The 17414-nt window shown below is 45.3% G+C and overlaps 1 protein-coding gene across 1 annotated transcript in view; it reads right to left on the reverse strand.

The window, feature by feature from the left end:
* Positions 1 to 8193, reverse strand: part of Kif5c (kinesin family member 5C) — a 156789-nt gene extending 148596 nt beyond the window's left edge. The window contains exon 1 of the mRNA XM_050139912.1: positions 7742 to 8193. Within this exon, the coding sequence (XP_049995869.1) occupies positions 7742 to 7867 (126 nt within the window). The 5' untranslated portion in view covers positions 7868 to 8193. The remainder of the gene's footprint in view (positions 1 to 7741) is intronic.
* Positions 8194 to 17414: the final 9221 nt, after the last annotated feature.

Consider the following 17414-nt stretch of genomic DNA (forward strand, 5'->3'; position numbering starts at 1 on the left):
GTGTGGGCGTCCCTCCCAGGCTGACCTCACATGTTTGGGGTTGGGAGCCGCTAGAACCGATCTCAACTGTTCCCTCCCAGTCTCTCCATATTTACCGATGATCACAAATGAGTGCAACGGTTTCTACCAAAAGAAATTTGGTTGCTATGCAATAGGAGGGAGGGGGGGCTTTCTTGACCACAAAAATAAGATTTTTTGTTTAAAGCAAGGAAGAGTCAGATGAAATAGGATTTGTCAAGGGATCTTTTTTTTTTTCTTCAAGAGAAACCATTTGGGAGCAGGTCTTTGTTTTTGAGGTGTTTTTTTTTTTTCCCAACAAGAAGACATAGGTGAAAATACGAGACAAAAAACAGGGGAAACACAAGCAGGGGAGGGCGCTGAGAGCGGAAACATTAATATTAACGTGAAGAGTTGGGCCACACGAGTGCAGACGGAGGGAAAGGAATATCTCCAGTGATTCCCAAGTTATTTAAAGAGATACAGAAACCAGCATTTATGCAGACTCGCTGCCAAGCAGGGAAAAAGAACAACCTTCAGTCAGAATACATTTGCGAAGCGACTTATACTATCTACAGTTAGGCAGACAGAACTCATTAAAACAAAGAAACAAACAAGCAACTTCTGCCCCAGGAAACTCCAGTGCAGTGGGGAGAAGATGCACACACGTAGTCTTGGCCATGATTGCGTCAGGTAAGGAGACAGCGAATGGAACCTACATGGAACATGAGCTTTGGTCACAGGTGGCTACCTGACAAGTGGCTACCTGAGCAAGGGAAGGAGGTGAACAGATGCTGAAGAAATGCAAGAGAGGTGTTCAGAGGCCAACCAGAGGGTGGCAAGAATCTGCATGACCAAATGGAACTCTAAAAAGGAGGGATGTATAAGGGTACATGTTGACCAGTTCATTTTAGCCTAAGGACCCTGTTACATAATTCTCCCCACTTTTACTATGAGAAAACCGAGGCCCAGAAGAGTTAAGCCACTTGGAAAAAGTGTCTCCACTAGCTAGGGAATCCATACCCAGTTTTGTCTGCCTGTCCAGCTGCCTCGACATACCTCTTCATTTATGAAGCACCAACTGTATACCTCCCTGGCAATGGCGAGCGCTGCAATAGCGCATGGAGTACGTGCCTGCTTATGGCTACTCCCTTGAGTTCGTGCAACTCTATATTTCATGGCATTGTTATGGGAAATTACTAATCTACTTTCAAGAGCGAGAAACATCGCTGAATTCAAAGCACAGGATAAAGGGCGGAGACACAGAGACACTACTAGCTTAGCACGCACTTAAACAAAGTGACTGACTAAGCTATTTAAAACTTTGGCTTAAAAGAGTTGCTGCTTTTAGATAGGAATGCAAAATTGGTCCAACCACTTTGAAAAAGACTTTGGCAGTTTCTTATAGAGTTAAACATATAGTTACCAAATGATACAGCAATCCCACTTCTGGGCACTCAACCAAGAGAAACAAAAATGTATTGCTCACATAAAATCTATACGCAATAGCATCTAACAAAGTTTCTTCACAATCACACCAACTGGAGACAATCCAAATGCCCTTCAGAAGATTAGTGGACAAGCACTGTGGTACATCCATCCATCCGATGGAAAAGTATTGTGCAAGATAGCAACAAACCTATTTACATATGAATATATCCAATATAAGTAAATCTCAAAGAGTTGCTATGTGAAAAAAAAAATATAACATTTTATGACAACATGGGAAAAGTAAAATCACAAGGAGGAAAACCAATGAGTGTCAGCTGGAAAGGTGAATAAGGAATTCCTGTCAGTTTGTGGTGGTGTGTGTGCCTGTATATGTGCGGGTGTGTGGTGTTATGTTATTTTGCTGAGACATGAAAATGTTTTATGTTCTAGTACAGTACTGCAAATTAGGCAGATTAATGTCCCTTAAAGATGTCCACACTCACTAGCCCCATTATATGGTAATGTTATATGATAAATGGGACTTTGTACACAGAATTAAGCTTGCTAGTCATCAAACAATAGGATAAGAAAATCTGAGGTGAGCAGGGAGTGGGCCTACAAGCCACTGACTTCTGCCGCTAACTTGAGTGAGCAGAGATATAGTTCCCCCTAGACGCTTCAGAAAGAGCACAACCCCACACCAGCATCTGGGTTCGGACCCTTAGAGACCCAAAGCAGAGAAAACAGCCAACTTACTGGGTTTTTGACTTGTGCAAACTGACAAAACTGATCTGTGTTGTGCTAAGCTGCTAAATTTGTGACAACTTCATACTTAAGCAATAAAAACCTAATGTAAGAGTCATCAAACACTGTTTTCCCGACCGCTAGACCTATGCTCTTAAGAAAGCTCTAGTACTGGGTAGATTTTTTTCTTTTCATTCTTTAAAAGATCAGTAAATAGAGTGGACCAGACGGCAAACTCTCAAGTACAGCTCGTTTCTTCACACCTGGATCCGCAGTCTGTCAGGTGCCTTCCTTTCCTCTCCATACACTGTGGAAAACAAACGCCAAGCTCCCAAGTCCTGAGGTCATTTTCCTCACCAGTGGCCAGTTCCGGGTTTGTGGCTGACTGTGTGACTCTTGGAACTTCCACAGTCCCAGGGGAGAGGCCTATGTTCGCAGGGCTGCAAACGGAAATACCCAACAAGAAGAAACTGAGGTAGGAAAGGCCATATCAAAGAACCATTTGGAACTGGCCAAGCCAGAGGTTTCCCAAAAGCACAGATGCTTCACAACCAAGAGGCAGAGGCCCCAGTAATGGATGACTCACTAGGATTTTAGCAGCAGCAGCTAATGAAGGTGTCCTCTGAGAAACTCTATAAATCCAGTAATTTTCTCTGATGAGATAATGTGGTACAAGAAAAAGACCCCTTTCTCATCCCAAGCCCTCCCCTCCCACTCTGGCCCGCCACCAGTGCCAGTGACTCCCCCAATCCTCAACAAGCTGAACATAGCTTTTCCTTTCTCTAGTTTTTATAGTCCTTTTAATATAATTAATGTTCTCTTATAAAGCCCGCTCAGAGGAATGGTGCTTGGAATTATTGTTTGTTTTAACTATTTACTACATCCTGCTGTCTGTAAAGACAAGTCAGTAGGCTAAGTTGCTATATCAAAGTAGAGACTGGCGTGATTGTTCAGTCAGAAAAGTGCCGGCTCCACAAGTATGAAGACTCAAGGTAAGCTCCTAATGTCCACAGAGGAAGCCAGGCATAATAGCACATGCTTGTAATTCTAGGACCGGGGACTCAAAGACAAGGGCATCCCTGGCTCTCAGTGGCCAGCCTATCTTGCCCAACTGGCAAACTCCAGGTTCAGTGAGAGATCCTGTCTCAAAAAAAATTAGATGGAAAGCAACTGAGAGAGAAACCTCAGTGTCAACTTCTGGCTTCCACACACAAGTACACACACATTCACACACCCTCTCTCACACACATACATGAGAAAAACGACACCAAAGGTTTCCAGGCTAACAGCAGATATTGCAATACCATCTATGGGTAAGGCCCTAGAAAATACAAAGGAGCAAAAGCTGCATGGATCGTATCTGTACAGCAGATGACACCTACCACTACATATGTAATCAAGTTATCAATACTATGAGGGGAAGCATGTGAGATCATATGCCAACATATACAAGCATATTTGCGATGGTTTAAACAAAAATGTCCTCTATAGGCTAATGTATTTGAACACTTAGTCTCTGGATGGGGGCGAAGTTTGGAGAGGTTATGGAACTTTTAGGAGGCACAGCCTGGCTGGACAAAGTGGTCACTGGAGACTGACTGGCTTTGAGAGTCAGTTAGAGCCGCACTCCCAGTTTGCCCTCTGCCTGTGTTGGTGCGCGAGGATGCATACGCTAACCAAGCTTCTTGCTCCGGCTGCCGGCTGCCACGTCCCCACTGTCATTGAGGACCTTCCCTCTGGAACCACTGGCCCAAATAAACTCTTCCAGAAGACTTTGGTGATGGCTTCTATCTATTACAGCAGCAGAAAGTAATGAATATAGGACCATTAGGTCCTGAGGCTGTTTGTGGCTGGAAAACTCAGGGTGGAGGAATGAAGAGGAAGGTTTGGCGTAGAAACTTCAAACACAGAGCAGGGGTGGTGAGGAGATTCTTCCAACGCTATGCATGTCCTTAAAGGAAAACGAAAAATTGTACCTGGAAATCCTTCTCTATTGACGTACAACAGCATAAGAACTGAACAGGACTTCCAAGGGGGAAAAGAACGTTCAGGTTTCTGACCTCGGACTAGCAGCTAACGAACATCCTCCTTTGTGTCTGCTGAGGGTAAAAATTTCTGGGTGGTTCTAAGTTCTAGGTTCTCGGGACGTCCTCACCATTTACCCTCCCCGCTGAGGCTGTTTCTATGTATGATGGAGTCATGAGACTTTCTACGTGGTATTTAAGAATCATACAGGCTGCCCGACCGTGTTTACATCTACATTAATAATTAGGGGTGGGAAAGGTCTTAAGGCCAAGCAAACACAAATCTCAGCCCTTAACCACCTGAGAGTGGTCTGTTCTATATGCTCTTGAGCCAAAAGCTACACAAAGTAGTACTTATAGCAGCAGCACCCAGGCAAGTCACCAATGGAAGCAGACCATCTATCTCCCAACAGCTACAGGGCTTGGTAGCACACGCCTGCAATCACAGTGCTAATGCAGGGGGGGTCATGAAGTTAAAGCCAGCCTGGGCTGCAAAGCTGGACCCTCTTTAAAAAAAGAAGAACCTAGGGAATAAGTAAATTTAGGTATATTATATAGTGGTATATTATTTGAGTTTTGATAAATAAAGCTTGCCTGAAGATCAAAGGGCAAAGCAGCCGTATAGGCCAGGGAGTGATGGCACACACCTTTAATCCTATAACTTGGGAGACAGAGACAAAAAGATCTCTGTGAGTTCAAGGCCACTCTGGGTTACACAAGATTAAGTGTGTCTAAAAGAGAAACAGAGCTCACACAAAGGTGATCCCAGAAGTTGGGGTCACACGTTTTTAATCCCAGCACTAGGGAGGTGGAGACAGGAGTGCGGCTGGGCGGAGAGAGGAATATAAAGAGGAAGAGACGGGAACTCAGTGGAATGTGGAGTCTGAGATTGGTGGAGAGCGTTGCAGGATTGCCCCTTTGTTTGTCTGAGCCCTGGTCAGATCTTACAGAGGTAAGATCTCTCTATTGGCTTGGCTGCTTTGCTTTTCTGATCTTCAGTTTGAACCCCAATATCTGTCTTTGGGTTTTTATTATTCATGCTACATTTGACACCCAATGTGGGGCTCAAACCCACAACTCTGGGATTAAGAGTCTCATGCTGTGCCATGTATTAATCTGGTGGAATACTACTGCAAGCAAGATCAACTGGACAAGCATAACACTGTAAGGTCAGTTGCCAGAAATATAACACAAAACCTACTCTAAGGTTTTACGTTGAGAAAAAAAATAAGCAAAAATTAATGTGATATTGAAATCAGACTATTGGTTACCCTGAGGTGTTGGGGACTGAAGGTGACACTAGAGAAGCCTCTAAGATCCTGAAAGTACCCGTTTCTTAATCTGAAAGGTAGTTATTGGAAAACCATACTTCAAAAAATCATCAGGCTAATTGATAACCTTTTCTACATGCTGCTTTATCTCAGTAAATTATCTTTAAAAATTCATTATATTAAAGAAATATAATAGGATAAGCAACAACAACCTTAAAATTGAAGCGCAGTACGTATATTCACATTCATAACTTTTAAAATTCTTCTGTGTCTGCTTGTTTTAGCTTAGTATTAATGTGTACATTTAGGCAGGGAATAAGCATAGACTCACACACAGTAACAGTACTAAAACTTGCACAACTAAGAGGATTTATTACTCGTCTTCACTGGTCCTTGTCGTAGAGGAGAAGGTAGGGGAGGAGAAGGAGCAGAGGATTAAGAGTTAAAGCAGCAGGGATATGGGAAGAACTTCAGGCCTTTTAAAGCATCCCAAGAAGGGGAAAAACCATCACAAGGTCACCAGATCATTTTCAGCAGCTCAACAATTGTTACTTTAAAAAATGTTACAAGCCAAGAGGGAGGGACTAAGTGCCTAGCAACTGCCACTCGGCTTGAACCACACCTCACTCAGGAAACAACGGATCCGGCTCTGATGGGATCTCAGGCTAGAAGCTGTAACCCTAGCTCCAGGTTGCCATGAATATATCACTAGCCCATAGATGCCGTTAAGCATAGAACTGCCACATCAATAACTGTAGCACGCGTCCTTTCCTGCAAGTTAACACTACGTAAAGGAAAATATCCCTTTCCTGCCCTCAGGTCAGGTACCAGAATGAGTGACCGCCCATCCACACAGCATTCAGAGCTCTATGTTTTCCTTTAACTGTGAAATCCGGGAGGGAAGGGGTCACATTCTGCAGGGGAAAAGAGGCGCCTTCTTAAGCAAGATACAAGATGAAGACCCCAGGCCAGGGCTTGGCCTCTAATCCCCTACAGAGGAAAATACCCGCCTACCAGTACAACTAGCACCTGCTCGTCCAAGGTCCCTTTGCAGTGGCTGCAGCAGGCAACCTTGCCAAAGATGCTGGGGACAGCCTAGGCGGAGGAGCGCGGGCCTCACACTCGGAAAAGGCCAAGTGTTCTCTATCTATACTCTCAGAAAACTGTCACCTGTCAATCACTTGACCTAAATACAACAGTCACTGGGGGAGTTGGGGGGAGGGGGTAGTCCGAGCATGCTCAGTGATGGAGATGACATCACTTAATCAATGCTGGAGTCGGGAAGGCTGCATCAGCAGCCTGGAGCTGGCTGCCAGGAACGTGTCAGTGGGGACCTAGAGGCTCGCATTAACTCAGTCCCTTCCCACACGGCTGGAATACAAAGAGGGCACCGTGGGCCACACACTCGAGGGAGGGCAGACTAAGAACGGGGGTGGGGACAAGGCTAGTTTGTTTCATTTGGTATATTCCCTTAAGAATTATAAGCCATTAGTATCCCCTCCCCCTTCCAGCAGCCAGACTGCAGAGGGGGAGCTAAGTTGGGGAGAGGCACTTTGTGGGGAAAGGCAGGGAAAGGTGATCAAAGCGGAGATCCTGGATACGCTGAAGTAACTTCTGCTATGGTCACAGAGTGGCTATTTAGGGACTCCCTCTTTCAGCAGATTGGACAGTCCTCCCTCCACCTAGAGCAAGGATATCAGACTACCTGCGGACACTCGGGAGAGAGGATGGGGGCGGGGAGAGCATGTAGCAAAGAAAGCACAGATCTAGGACAATTTGGACAATTAGGAAGCAGGGGACATGAGAGACCTCCTAGGGATACCAAGAGCACCCCTCACCTTCCACACGGGGAACAAGGTGAAACCGCCTATGCGAGGCCGAGGCGAGCATTTTGTCTTTCTTGCGCCTTTCCCTCCCTACCTTTTTGGTTAAGGTCTTAAGACAAACAGAAGCCTGGATGCATCTGTAGATGTAGAACTTACACTTTTGACCAAGGCCCGGGCATCCCGACTTGCTGGCAACCCGAAACACTGCCCACGCGGCGGCGAGCGTGGGAACAATAGGCCCACCCGAGCCCCCACCCGCGAACAATGGCGGACCTCGTACGCCCCCGCCGCCCCGCGCCACCACCACCGCTGGGAGGGAGTCACCGGCCAAGTGCTCTCGTCTGGTCCAGCCGCGAGCCCAGCCCCGCCGCGGGGATGTCCGAGGGGGCGTCCGGAAGATTTCTGCAGTGCAAACCCGGAGGAGGGGCGAGATACCAAGGCCACTTACCCCGATCACCACCGTCTCGTCGCCTTTGAATTTGGGGATGAATTTGTCCCCGCGGAGGATCTCCGCTTCGTTGAGGGGCCGGAACCGGCACATCACTTTGATGCTGCATTCGGCTGGATCCGCCATCTCGGGATGTTGCTGGAGGGGACGCGGGGATGGGTGGGGGGCCGGGCTGGGCAGCGCCACCGATGAGGCCGCGAACCAACCGTTGCCCGCAGCTAGGCCGCCTCCCGCAGCCTCCCGCAGCTTCTCAGCAGGTCATCGCTAGTCTGCGCTGGACAGCCGGGCTGCTCTGGGAAGGAGAGCAGCCTATCAGCTGGGCCCCTCTGCTGCTGACCTCCAGTCCGGTCCTACACCCTGGCCCACCTGGCCACGGGAGGACTAGGCGATGCGCAGGGAGAGATCCCCGCCCGGCTCAGACCTCCCGGGCTCCGGCGAGCTCAGCCATCCTGCATCAGCACCAGGGTGCTCCGGCACCTCCAGGCCCGCCCCTCTGCCCCGCCTCGGCACGGTGATGTCACTGCAGAGCCCGCCCTACCCTGGGTGTGAGCGCTGCGCATCCCGGGACTTGTAGTCAGTCACCCTACCTACAGGTAGGAAGACAAGGATGCTTAGATTAGTTTGTGAGGACACCTCCTCATCCCCACTCCCCACCCCCGGGAAGCTACAGGACTTATGTGACTGCACAAGCCAAGAGCAGAATGGAAGCTATAGTTAATATTCCCAGTTAATATAAAACAGGTCACATCTTTTCTTGATTCCGAAAAGAAAATACTTATTATCAACAGTCGAAGAGTGTTTCTACGTGTAGCAGTTTTCGCAAGAGTTCTAAGGAAAACAGGAAGGAAATGAGATTTGCATGGAAGCCAGTGATGTCTGGAAATGCCTGCACATAGGTAGTTTGTAACAGTTCAGATTCGATGAAAACCAAGGACTTTATCACTGCAAAACTAAGTCAGGAAACAAATCTGCACACCCACATATTTGGCATGGTACTTTAGAGCTTGGAGATTGAAACTGCCTCTTTAGTCCCAAATCAGGAACCTCTCAACCAAGTGTGGCGGTGCATGCTTGGAATCCCAACACTCAGAAGACAGTTTGGGACAAGTGTGTGTGTGTGTGTATGCACGTGTGCGCGCGCGCGCACACACACACACACACACACACATGCATGTATAGGACCTCTCAGTTACAACTAATCATACATCAGTTTCTAGTTCTGTTTAGAATCTGAAGAATGAACAGAATGTATAGAAAACAAATCCAAAGTTCTTGACAGGCCCAGGCCCCCATAATCACATTTATCCGAATATATGTAAGTTCCCTTCTCTTCTATAACTTCCTGTCTCAACGATTACAATCTAATAGGTACCAAACTTCTTGAGACATCTTCCATTCAACTGCCCTGCTTCCCGCCCCCCCCCTAATATTTGTATAGGCCATTTGCTGTGCTGGACTGACCCATTCCTGTCCATCAGTGCCTTGGTGACCTTATGGAGGCTGGTAGAAACGTGACCAGAGTCACCAAAGCAAGTGGAGAACTTATTAGAATGCAAATGGTCTTACTTATCTATTCAAGAAGGTACTCAACAGCCCAGCCAGAAAAGGTGGGCTGCTAGGACTCTGACTTTGGGGCCATTATCTCAGTACTGATCTTGTCCTTACTCAAGACCAATCCCCACCTATCAGGAAACCAAGTGCCAACAGCTTGTCATTCTCCAGTATAGATACGGATAGATGGTTTTTCCAAGTTTGGATTTGAAACCTCCCAGGGAAGGTCTATGAATGGTCCAGGATTAGGCTAGCATCTGCCACTAGCACAATAAAATAGAGTCAGAATGTTTGTAACTTCAGGAAGAACTTCAGAGGAAAGTAACTTCAGAGGAAGGTTCCAGAAAGAAAACTGGTGCATTCCCATGTCCCACAAGAACACATTGTCCCACAAGGAAACCCAATAACTGCGCGTCCATCACAGATTGCCAACACTTATTTGTCAAGCCTAAGACTATTCCTGCAGAAAAATTTCCCTAAGGGCCTGTGGCTGGTTGTCCTCACTGCCTAGCTCCTGTGTCTGCATCACTACATAGAGACAATGAAAACCTCCTGGCTCTGTGCCACCTGCAGCATGGAGTGCAGAGTAGAAAGAACCCTGAGCGAAGAAGTCACCTGAGCACAAAACCTTCCTCTCTCACCTGTGGCAAGGTGTTTACTTTCCTTCAGACTCAGTTTTCTAGCCTCTGTCATTAGAATAACAATAGTGCCTCAGAACGTTTTTAGCAAATTAAGAACAATAGTACTTGTAAAGGTTTAGCATGGTGTTTGATATATATATGAAATATATATATGTGTAATATATATGTAATATATATGTATTGGCTTCTATATATAATAAGGCAATTTTTAGATACTGTTATTACTTTTTCCTTTGGTTTTTCAAGACAGGATTTCTCTTGTGGAACAGCTCTGGCTGTCCTGGAAATCACTTTGTAGACTAGGCTGGCCTCGAACGCATAGAGATTCACCTGCCTCTGTTTCCCAAGTGCTGGGATTAAAGTATACACCACTGCCTGGTTATTCTTACTGAGTGTTGAATAAATGATTGTAAATAATCAGCTATTTAATTTTAGAATTATATCTGTTGCTTCCATCTAGCTATACCCAGATGTTGTGAGATGATATTTGTACACTGTAAAAATGTATTGCTGTGATTGGTATAATAAAAAGCTGAATGGCCAATAGCTAGGCAGAAGGTTTAAGCAGGACTTCCAGATAGGAAGGACTCAGGGAAGAAAAGAGGAGAAGGGAGGAGACATGTAGGAAAATAAGGAGGTGCAAAATGGAAAAGAAGTAATACCGGACCATAGAATACAAATTAACATAAATGCGTTAATTTAAGATATAAGAGCTAGATAGGAATAAGCCTAAGCTATAGGCCGAGCTTTCATAATTAATAAGAAGTCTCCATGTCATTATTTGGGAGCTGTCTGTTGGGACAAAGGAAGACTCATTGCACCCAGGAATGCAAGCTTCCTGCCTAGCTGAGAAGACAGATCCACTGAAGTGAACATTTCTAAACCATGGTAGGCAATACCCTTTTGGTCCTCTCTCCTCGGAAGCAGCTAAAGTGGTGATGGGGGACCTGTGATGTCCCTTCTCATCTGTGTCAGACTAAGCCTGTCTCAGACTCTGCCTCACAGACCACTTTTCCTTTGGAAAATCAGTGTCAACATTTGGTTGAGAGCCAGTGAGGCCTGTAAGAGGTGATTCGGTCATTAGAAGGGATTAATACCTTTTTCACAGGTGTGAGCTCTTGCTCTCATGAGACTAGGTTAGTTACCATGGGAGTAAGTGCCAACAAGGCTCAGCTCCCTCTGCTCTTTCTTCTTCTCTCTTTCCCTCACCAAGGGACCCTTCCTGTGGATGTTTCTTCTTGATATTCACCATGGCCCTCACCAGACAAGCCAAGCAGGTGCCAGTGTCAGATCCATGAGCTAATCAAACCAATTTTTATAAGGCAACAAGCCTCGGATGGTTTGTTACAGCAATAGCAACAAAACCAAAACTTAGTATACCAGCGATAATGTAGCAGGCTTTCTTTTGGGCCACCAACCAGCTCCCAGATCAAGACTCAGAGACTTCTTATCAGCTACAAATGTGCGACCTTATCTATGTTTGTCCCACTAGTTCTTATAACTTAGTTTAACCTGTTTGTCTTCATCTACATTTTGCCTTGGGGATTTTACCTTTCTTTCCTTCTAGATGTCCTAGTTCCCTGCTTATTCTGTGTCTGGCTGGCTGGCTGAAGGCTGCCTGACTGGCCCCGGGTGTCTCCCTCTCTTTCTCCCTCATTATTCTCCCCTCGTTCTTTTTTTTTTTTTTTTTTTTTTTTTTGGTTTTTCAAGACAGGGAGGGTTTCTCTGTGGTTTTGGAGCCTGTCCTGGAACTAGCTCTTGTAGACCAGGCTGGTCTCGAACTCAGAGAGATCCACCTGCCTCTGCCTCCCGAGTGCTGGGATTAAAGGCATGTGCCACCACCGCCCGGCTTCTCTCCTCATTCTTGAGCCTAGATTCATTCTCCTACTTATTCTCTTTGCCCACCAGCCCTGCCAATTCCTCTACTGCCTAGCTATTGGCTGTTCAGCTTTATATTAGACCAATCAGGTGCCTTAGGCAGGCAAGGTAAAACAGCAACACATCTTTACATAATTAAACAAAAGTAGCAAAACCCAATGTAACACACCTTTCCATAATTAAAGTAATATTCCTCAACATGAGGACATTCCTACTAACTTCCTTTGGTCCAGTAGAGGATGCTCAGAACTCCATATGCACTTGTTTCTTTGAGAGTCTCATTCTCACACCTATGTATAATCCAGGATGCCTGTGTGTTGATGGGCTCCCTCTTCATGCATCAATTCATCCTTTCAAACATCTACTATTTACCAGGCGAGAACATTCGCTCCCAATTGCTAAGTGTATGAAGTAAATTCTTACCAAAAAGGTTATCATAGGAACCCCCTTGAAGAGGTTACAAATACAGACAATAAAGCACTCCATGTAACTGAGAAGATGGGCTAAAGTGGATTCAAGGAAAAGATTACAAAGGCCCCCAGTGAGTAACAAGAGAGAAAATTTGAAACGTTTAAATACATAAAAATGTAAACTGTGGGGCCTGGAAAGGTGGCCCAGTGGGTAAAGACAAGCTGTCGAGTCTAACAACCAAGTGCACCCCCTTTCACCTACATGATGGAAGGAGACAACTGACTCCTGGGAGTCGTTCTTGGACCTCCACAGGAGCACTATGGCTTACATGTAAGCACACACACACACACTCATGCACACATACAAGCACACATGCATGCACAGACAAAATAAAAAAAAATAAAATGTAGCTTAAAGCTTTTGTGAATTAAAGAATGGTAATAATGACAACAAAAAGTAATGTAATAGAATAATTTGTAAATGATATTTATATGATATACAGGTTATCATATATTCAAATATATAAAGAGAACTCCTGCAACTCACACCTAAAACCAAACAAAGTAAGTTTAAAAAAAATAAGTTGCCAAAGAATTGAATAGACTTTCTCTGAAGAAGATGTACAAATGACCAATAAGCACAGGAAAAGATGGAGGAAACAGCAAAATTAAAGACTCTAAGATATATTACTTAAAACCTATTAGGATGATAAGAAAGAAAGTGAGGAAAGAGAGAGGGAGACAGGGATGGGGAGGGAGAAAGAAAACATTTGCAGTGTGAAGAAATTGATGCTCCTGTACACAGATTTTGGTAAAAATTGTAGAACTATTGTAAAAAAAGTATCAGCCCCCTCAAAAAATTAAGGCATAGAATTATCATACAACCCAGCAATTCTGCTTCTAGGTATATGTCTCCCCGATCAACGATAATTGGAAGTTTGTACATCAGTGTTCATAACAACATTATTTGCCAAAAGGTGAAATCAATCCAGTGTTCATCACTGACAAATGTATAAACATATAATGAAATATTGTTCTGTCTTTAAGTGATAGGAAATCCTGATACAGGCTGCAATATGAATGAACTTTGAACAGTCTATATTAAGAAAAATGAGTCACTCACCAAAGAAAACAGGCAGCTGTCCTCCATATCTGGGGGGTATTGGTTCCTGGATTCCTTCTCTGAAGATACCATAAGGAAGCTGAAATATCTCCTAGAAAATGGCATAGCATTACATAGCACCTATATGCGTCTTTCTGGGTACTTTAAGTCACCTCTAGGTTACTTCTTATACTTGTACAATATAAACACTATATAAATAGTTGATAGCCTGCATTATTCAGCAAACAACAGGCAGAAAAGCCTTGCACAGCTTAGCACACACAGTTCTTGAGTGTTCTTCCACTGCAGCTGGTCAGACACACAGGTGGAGACTTCCTGGAGGCAGAGCCATGACAAAGAGGACCACCAATAAGGAGGACCACCAATGCTGCATGACCCCACTCCTGTGAAATACTGAGTATAGTCAAGTTCACAGAGACGGAGGCAGTGTCGGTTGCCAGGAGCCAGGGAAGGAGGGGCAGGAAGTGATTCTTTAACACAGAAAGTGTGAGTAAAGATGGTACAGTTTGATTTCTGTTCACAGTTTCATTTTTTGGCTTTTGGCTTTTTTCCTTTGTTCCTGAGACAACTTTAGATCAATAAACGTTTTATTGAAAATGTTTCTTTGTATAATGCCGGGGTTCTACAGGCCTCAGCTGTCTCCCAGGCCTTCTCCTGCCCACCTTCCACCTCCTTCTTCACATAGAAACCATGATTTTTCTTCCCCAGGGAGAGCCTGGTGACTATCAACCTGACAGGTTCCAGAACCACTCAGGTGACAATCTCCTGGGCATATCTGTGAGGGGGTTCTAAATTAGGTTTTTGAGGTGAGAAGGGCCACCCTGAGTTTGGGCAGTATTATACCATGAGCTGAGGTTCTGGACTCGATAAAAGGGAGAAAGTAAACCGGATGCCTCCCTCGTTCCCCTCCCTTTGGAATGGTAATATTTACTCTAGGCCATTCCTCCTGGTTGCTTTTATTTGTTTGTTTCACCTTAACAGAAGCTAAATTTATCTGAGAAGAGAGAACTAGTGGAGAAAAAAAAAAAAACGCCTCAGTAAGATTAGCCTGCAGGCAAGTCTGTGGGTCCTTTTCTTAGTGATTGACATGGAAGGGCCCTGCAATGGAGGGTGGTGCCATCCCTGAGCAAATGGTCCTGGGGTTTGTAAGAAAGCAGGTTGGGCAAGCCGTGAAGGGACGAGCCTACAAAGTAGCATTCATGCCTAGCTTCTGCTTCACTTCCTGCCTCCTGGCTGCTGCCCCCAATCCCTGCCCTGACTTTGATATGACCATGTAAGATGAAATAAACTCTGCTTCCTTTCATGGTGCTTCATCACGGACAGCCACAGAAGCCCTAAGACAGCCGCTGCACAGGACCCCACAGTTAAGGGATTGCCTGAATCTTAGACTTTAGGGGTCCGCACATTCACGGAGAGGACTTCTAAAGTTAGACTGAATGCATTTGCTTGTAAGATTAGCCAGGAGCCATGAGAACAGGGAGTGATGTGTCTGCATGTCAAGTTAATTAAATGTCTTCCTTTATAAGCTGCCTGGGTCATGGTGTCATGGTGTCTCTTCACACAATAGAATACCAAGACAACTCAAAACCAAAACAAAGAATAAGGAAACAAACCAACAAAACAATGTCCCCTAAACTATAACATAAAAAAATCAATAAAGCACACACAAAAAAGCATGGAGCCTATTTTGTGTTGGTCAACCCCTGAGCACGGGGCCTTCCCTGGAGTGTGGTTAATATACCCAGAGACACTCCATTAGACAAAACTGATTCTTCCCTTTCCCAACAGATATCTATCACAAAGAGCTTCTAGGCTAGGGGTGGGACTTTGTGCCCGCTTCCTCTTCTCAGAGCTAAGACTTTGTCTGGCTTGAATTTGCACAGGTCTCCTGTGTGCTGACCCAGTCTGAGAAGTCACACATGTATCCGCCCTGCTGTGTATGGAAGATGCTGTCTCCTCGGGATCCCTCACTACCTCCGTCTTTCACACTATTTTTTTTTAAATATTTATTTATTTATTATGTATACAATATTCTGTCTGTGTGTATGCCTGAAGGCCAGAAGAGGGCACCAGACCCCATTACAGATGGTTGTGAGCCACCATGTGGTTGCTGGGAATTGAACTCAGGACCTTTGGAAGAGCAGGCAATGCTCTTAACCTCTGAGCCATCTCTCCAGCCCCTTTCACACTATTTTTGTCTCCTCTTTCATGTAGATTTCTGAGCCTTGACGGGAGGAGTTTGACATAAACATCCCATTACTGATTGCTCCAAAGTCTCACTGCACGATCTCCAATTGTGGGTCCTTGGGCTAATTCCCATCTAATTGCAAGAAGAAGCTTCTCTGATGAGTGCCGAGTGATGAAAAAACATGGGTCCCAGCTGAGGCTGGTGGATGTGGAGGCCTAGGAGAGAGCGGTTGTGCAGGAAGGGGACACAAAGGAATCTTTTTTTTTCTTTCATTTCATTTTCTTCCAGGAAAGCTGTTTTTTGTTTGTTTTTTAACATAAATGGCTCACCTGGTATTTTGATTGTTCAGCATTGATCTGGCTGCTACTTCCCATTCAATGTGATCAATAAATATGCATGGGAGAACGTATTGGCAAGGAGCTGTGTGACCTATTGATGATCTTGGTTATCATGAAAATTAGAATCCAGTTTTAAATATTTTCCCCCATGTTAGGATATTTTTGCATAACATAGGCCTAAGGCAGACTTGCTTCATTTTTCAGAGGATTATTTTGGCTCAGATTCTGGAGTTTGGAGTCAAGAGGCCAGGAATCTTTTGATGGCCTTTTTACTATTAGAATCTTAATGGGTCCTCCAGCATCATATGACATGAGATAGGAAGGTGTGAGTGTGTGTGTGTGTGTGTGTGTGTGTGTGTGATCTCATCCCTCTTCCTATTCTTCGAAAGCCACTGGGATTAATCCTGACGCCTCTCCCTAAAGGTCACCCCTCTTTTAAACGTGATTAGATAAAGTTCCCACTGTGCTCATACTCCCACCAGAGATTAAATTTCAACCTGTACCTTGGAGGACACTCAAACCACATTCAAGCCATGTAACCTCATGATGAAATGTCCTCTAGGTATCTCAACCCTACAGTCTTATAGCAAAGATGCCAGGAAGAATGACAGCTGGGGACAAGGACAGAGGACGCTGTGCCACATCAACTGCTGGCTGAGACCTGCACATGAGAGCATCAGCAGTCGCGTATTAAAGGAGAGTCAGACCCGGGGCATGGGGCTAGGATAGGACAAGACAGAGCACGCTGCTCAGTGGAGTTGAGGCAGTGTTTGGGAATATACCACCGTGGAGGCGTGCTGTTCCCTTAGGGAAGAATACAAATCCAAAATCTGCTTTTCCCAAACCTATTACTGGAAGATATGCCAGGCATGTTGGCACACACCTTTAATCCCAGCACCAGGAGGCAGAGGCAGATAAATGCCTATGGTTCAAGGCCAGCCTGGTGAGAGAGTTCCAGACCAGTCGGGGATATATAATAAGACTCTTTCTAAAACACAAATCAATTCCTGGAAGATGATCCTGAGAGGAAGTGGGAAAGCAAGCCCTGCTGAGAGGAGGGGAAGGTCCCCATGGGTCTGTGTGATGTGGGAGTGATTTCTTATTAATAAAGAAACTGCCTCGGCCCTCATAGGACAGAAAATTAGGTAGGCGGAGTAGACAGAGGAGAATGCTGGGAAAAAGAAGCTGAGTGAGTGAGTCGCCATGATGCTCCCACTCCAGACAGAAGCAGGTTAAGATCCTCTCTGGTAAGCCAGCTCATGGGCTACACAGAATATTAGAAATGGGTTAGAACAATATGTAAGAGCTAGCCAATAAGAAACTGGACCTAGCCGGGCCAGGCAGTGTTTGAAAGAATACAGTTTCCGTGTAATTATTTCTGGGTATAAACTAGCCATGCGGGAGGCCGGGTGCCGGGGACGCAGCCCTGCCGCTCCTATTTCAACATCTGTGAACCTCTCTGCTCATCACAGTGCTTCAGGACCCGGGTGCCTGATGCCCCTGACCCTGCTCACATGGTTACTTCCCAGTCTGTCCATGTTTGG

This window comes from Alexandromys fortis, unplaced genomic scaffold (assembly GCF_014885135.2).
Source record: "Alexandromys fortis isolate MF-2015 unplaced genomic scaffold, M_Fortis_MF-2015_v1.1 scaffold_33, whole genome shotgun sequence".
Taxonomy (NCBI): domain Eukaryota; kingdom Metazoa; phylum Chordata; class Mammalia; order Rodentia; family Cricetidae; genus Alexandromys; species Alexandromys fortis.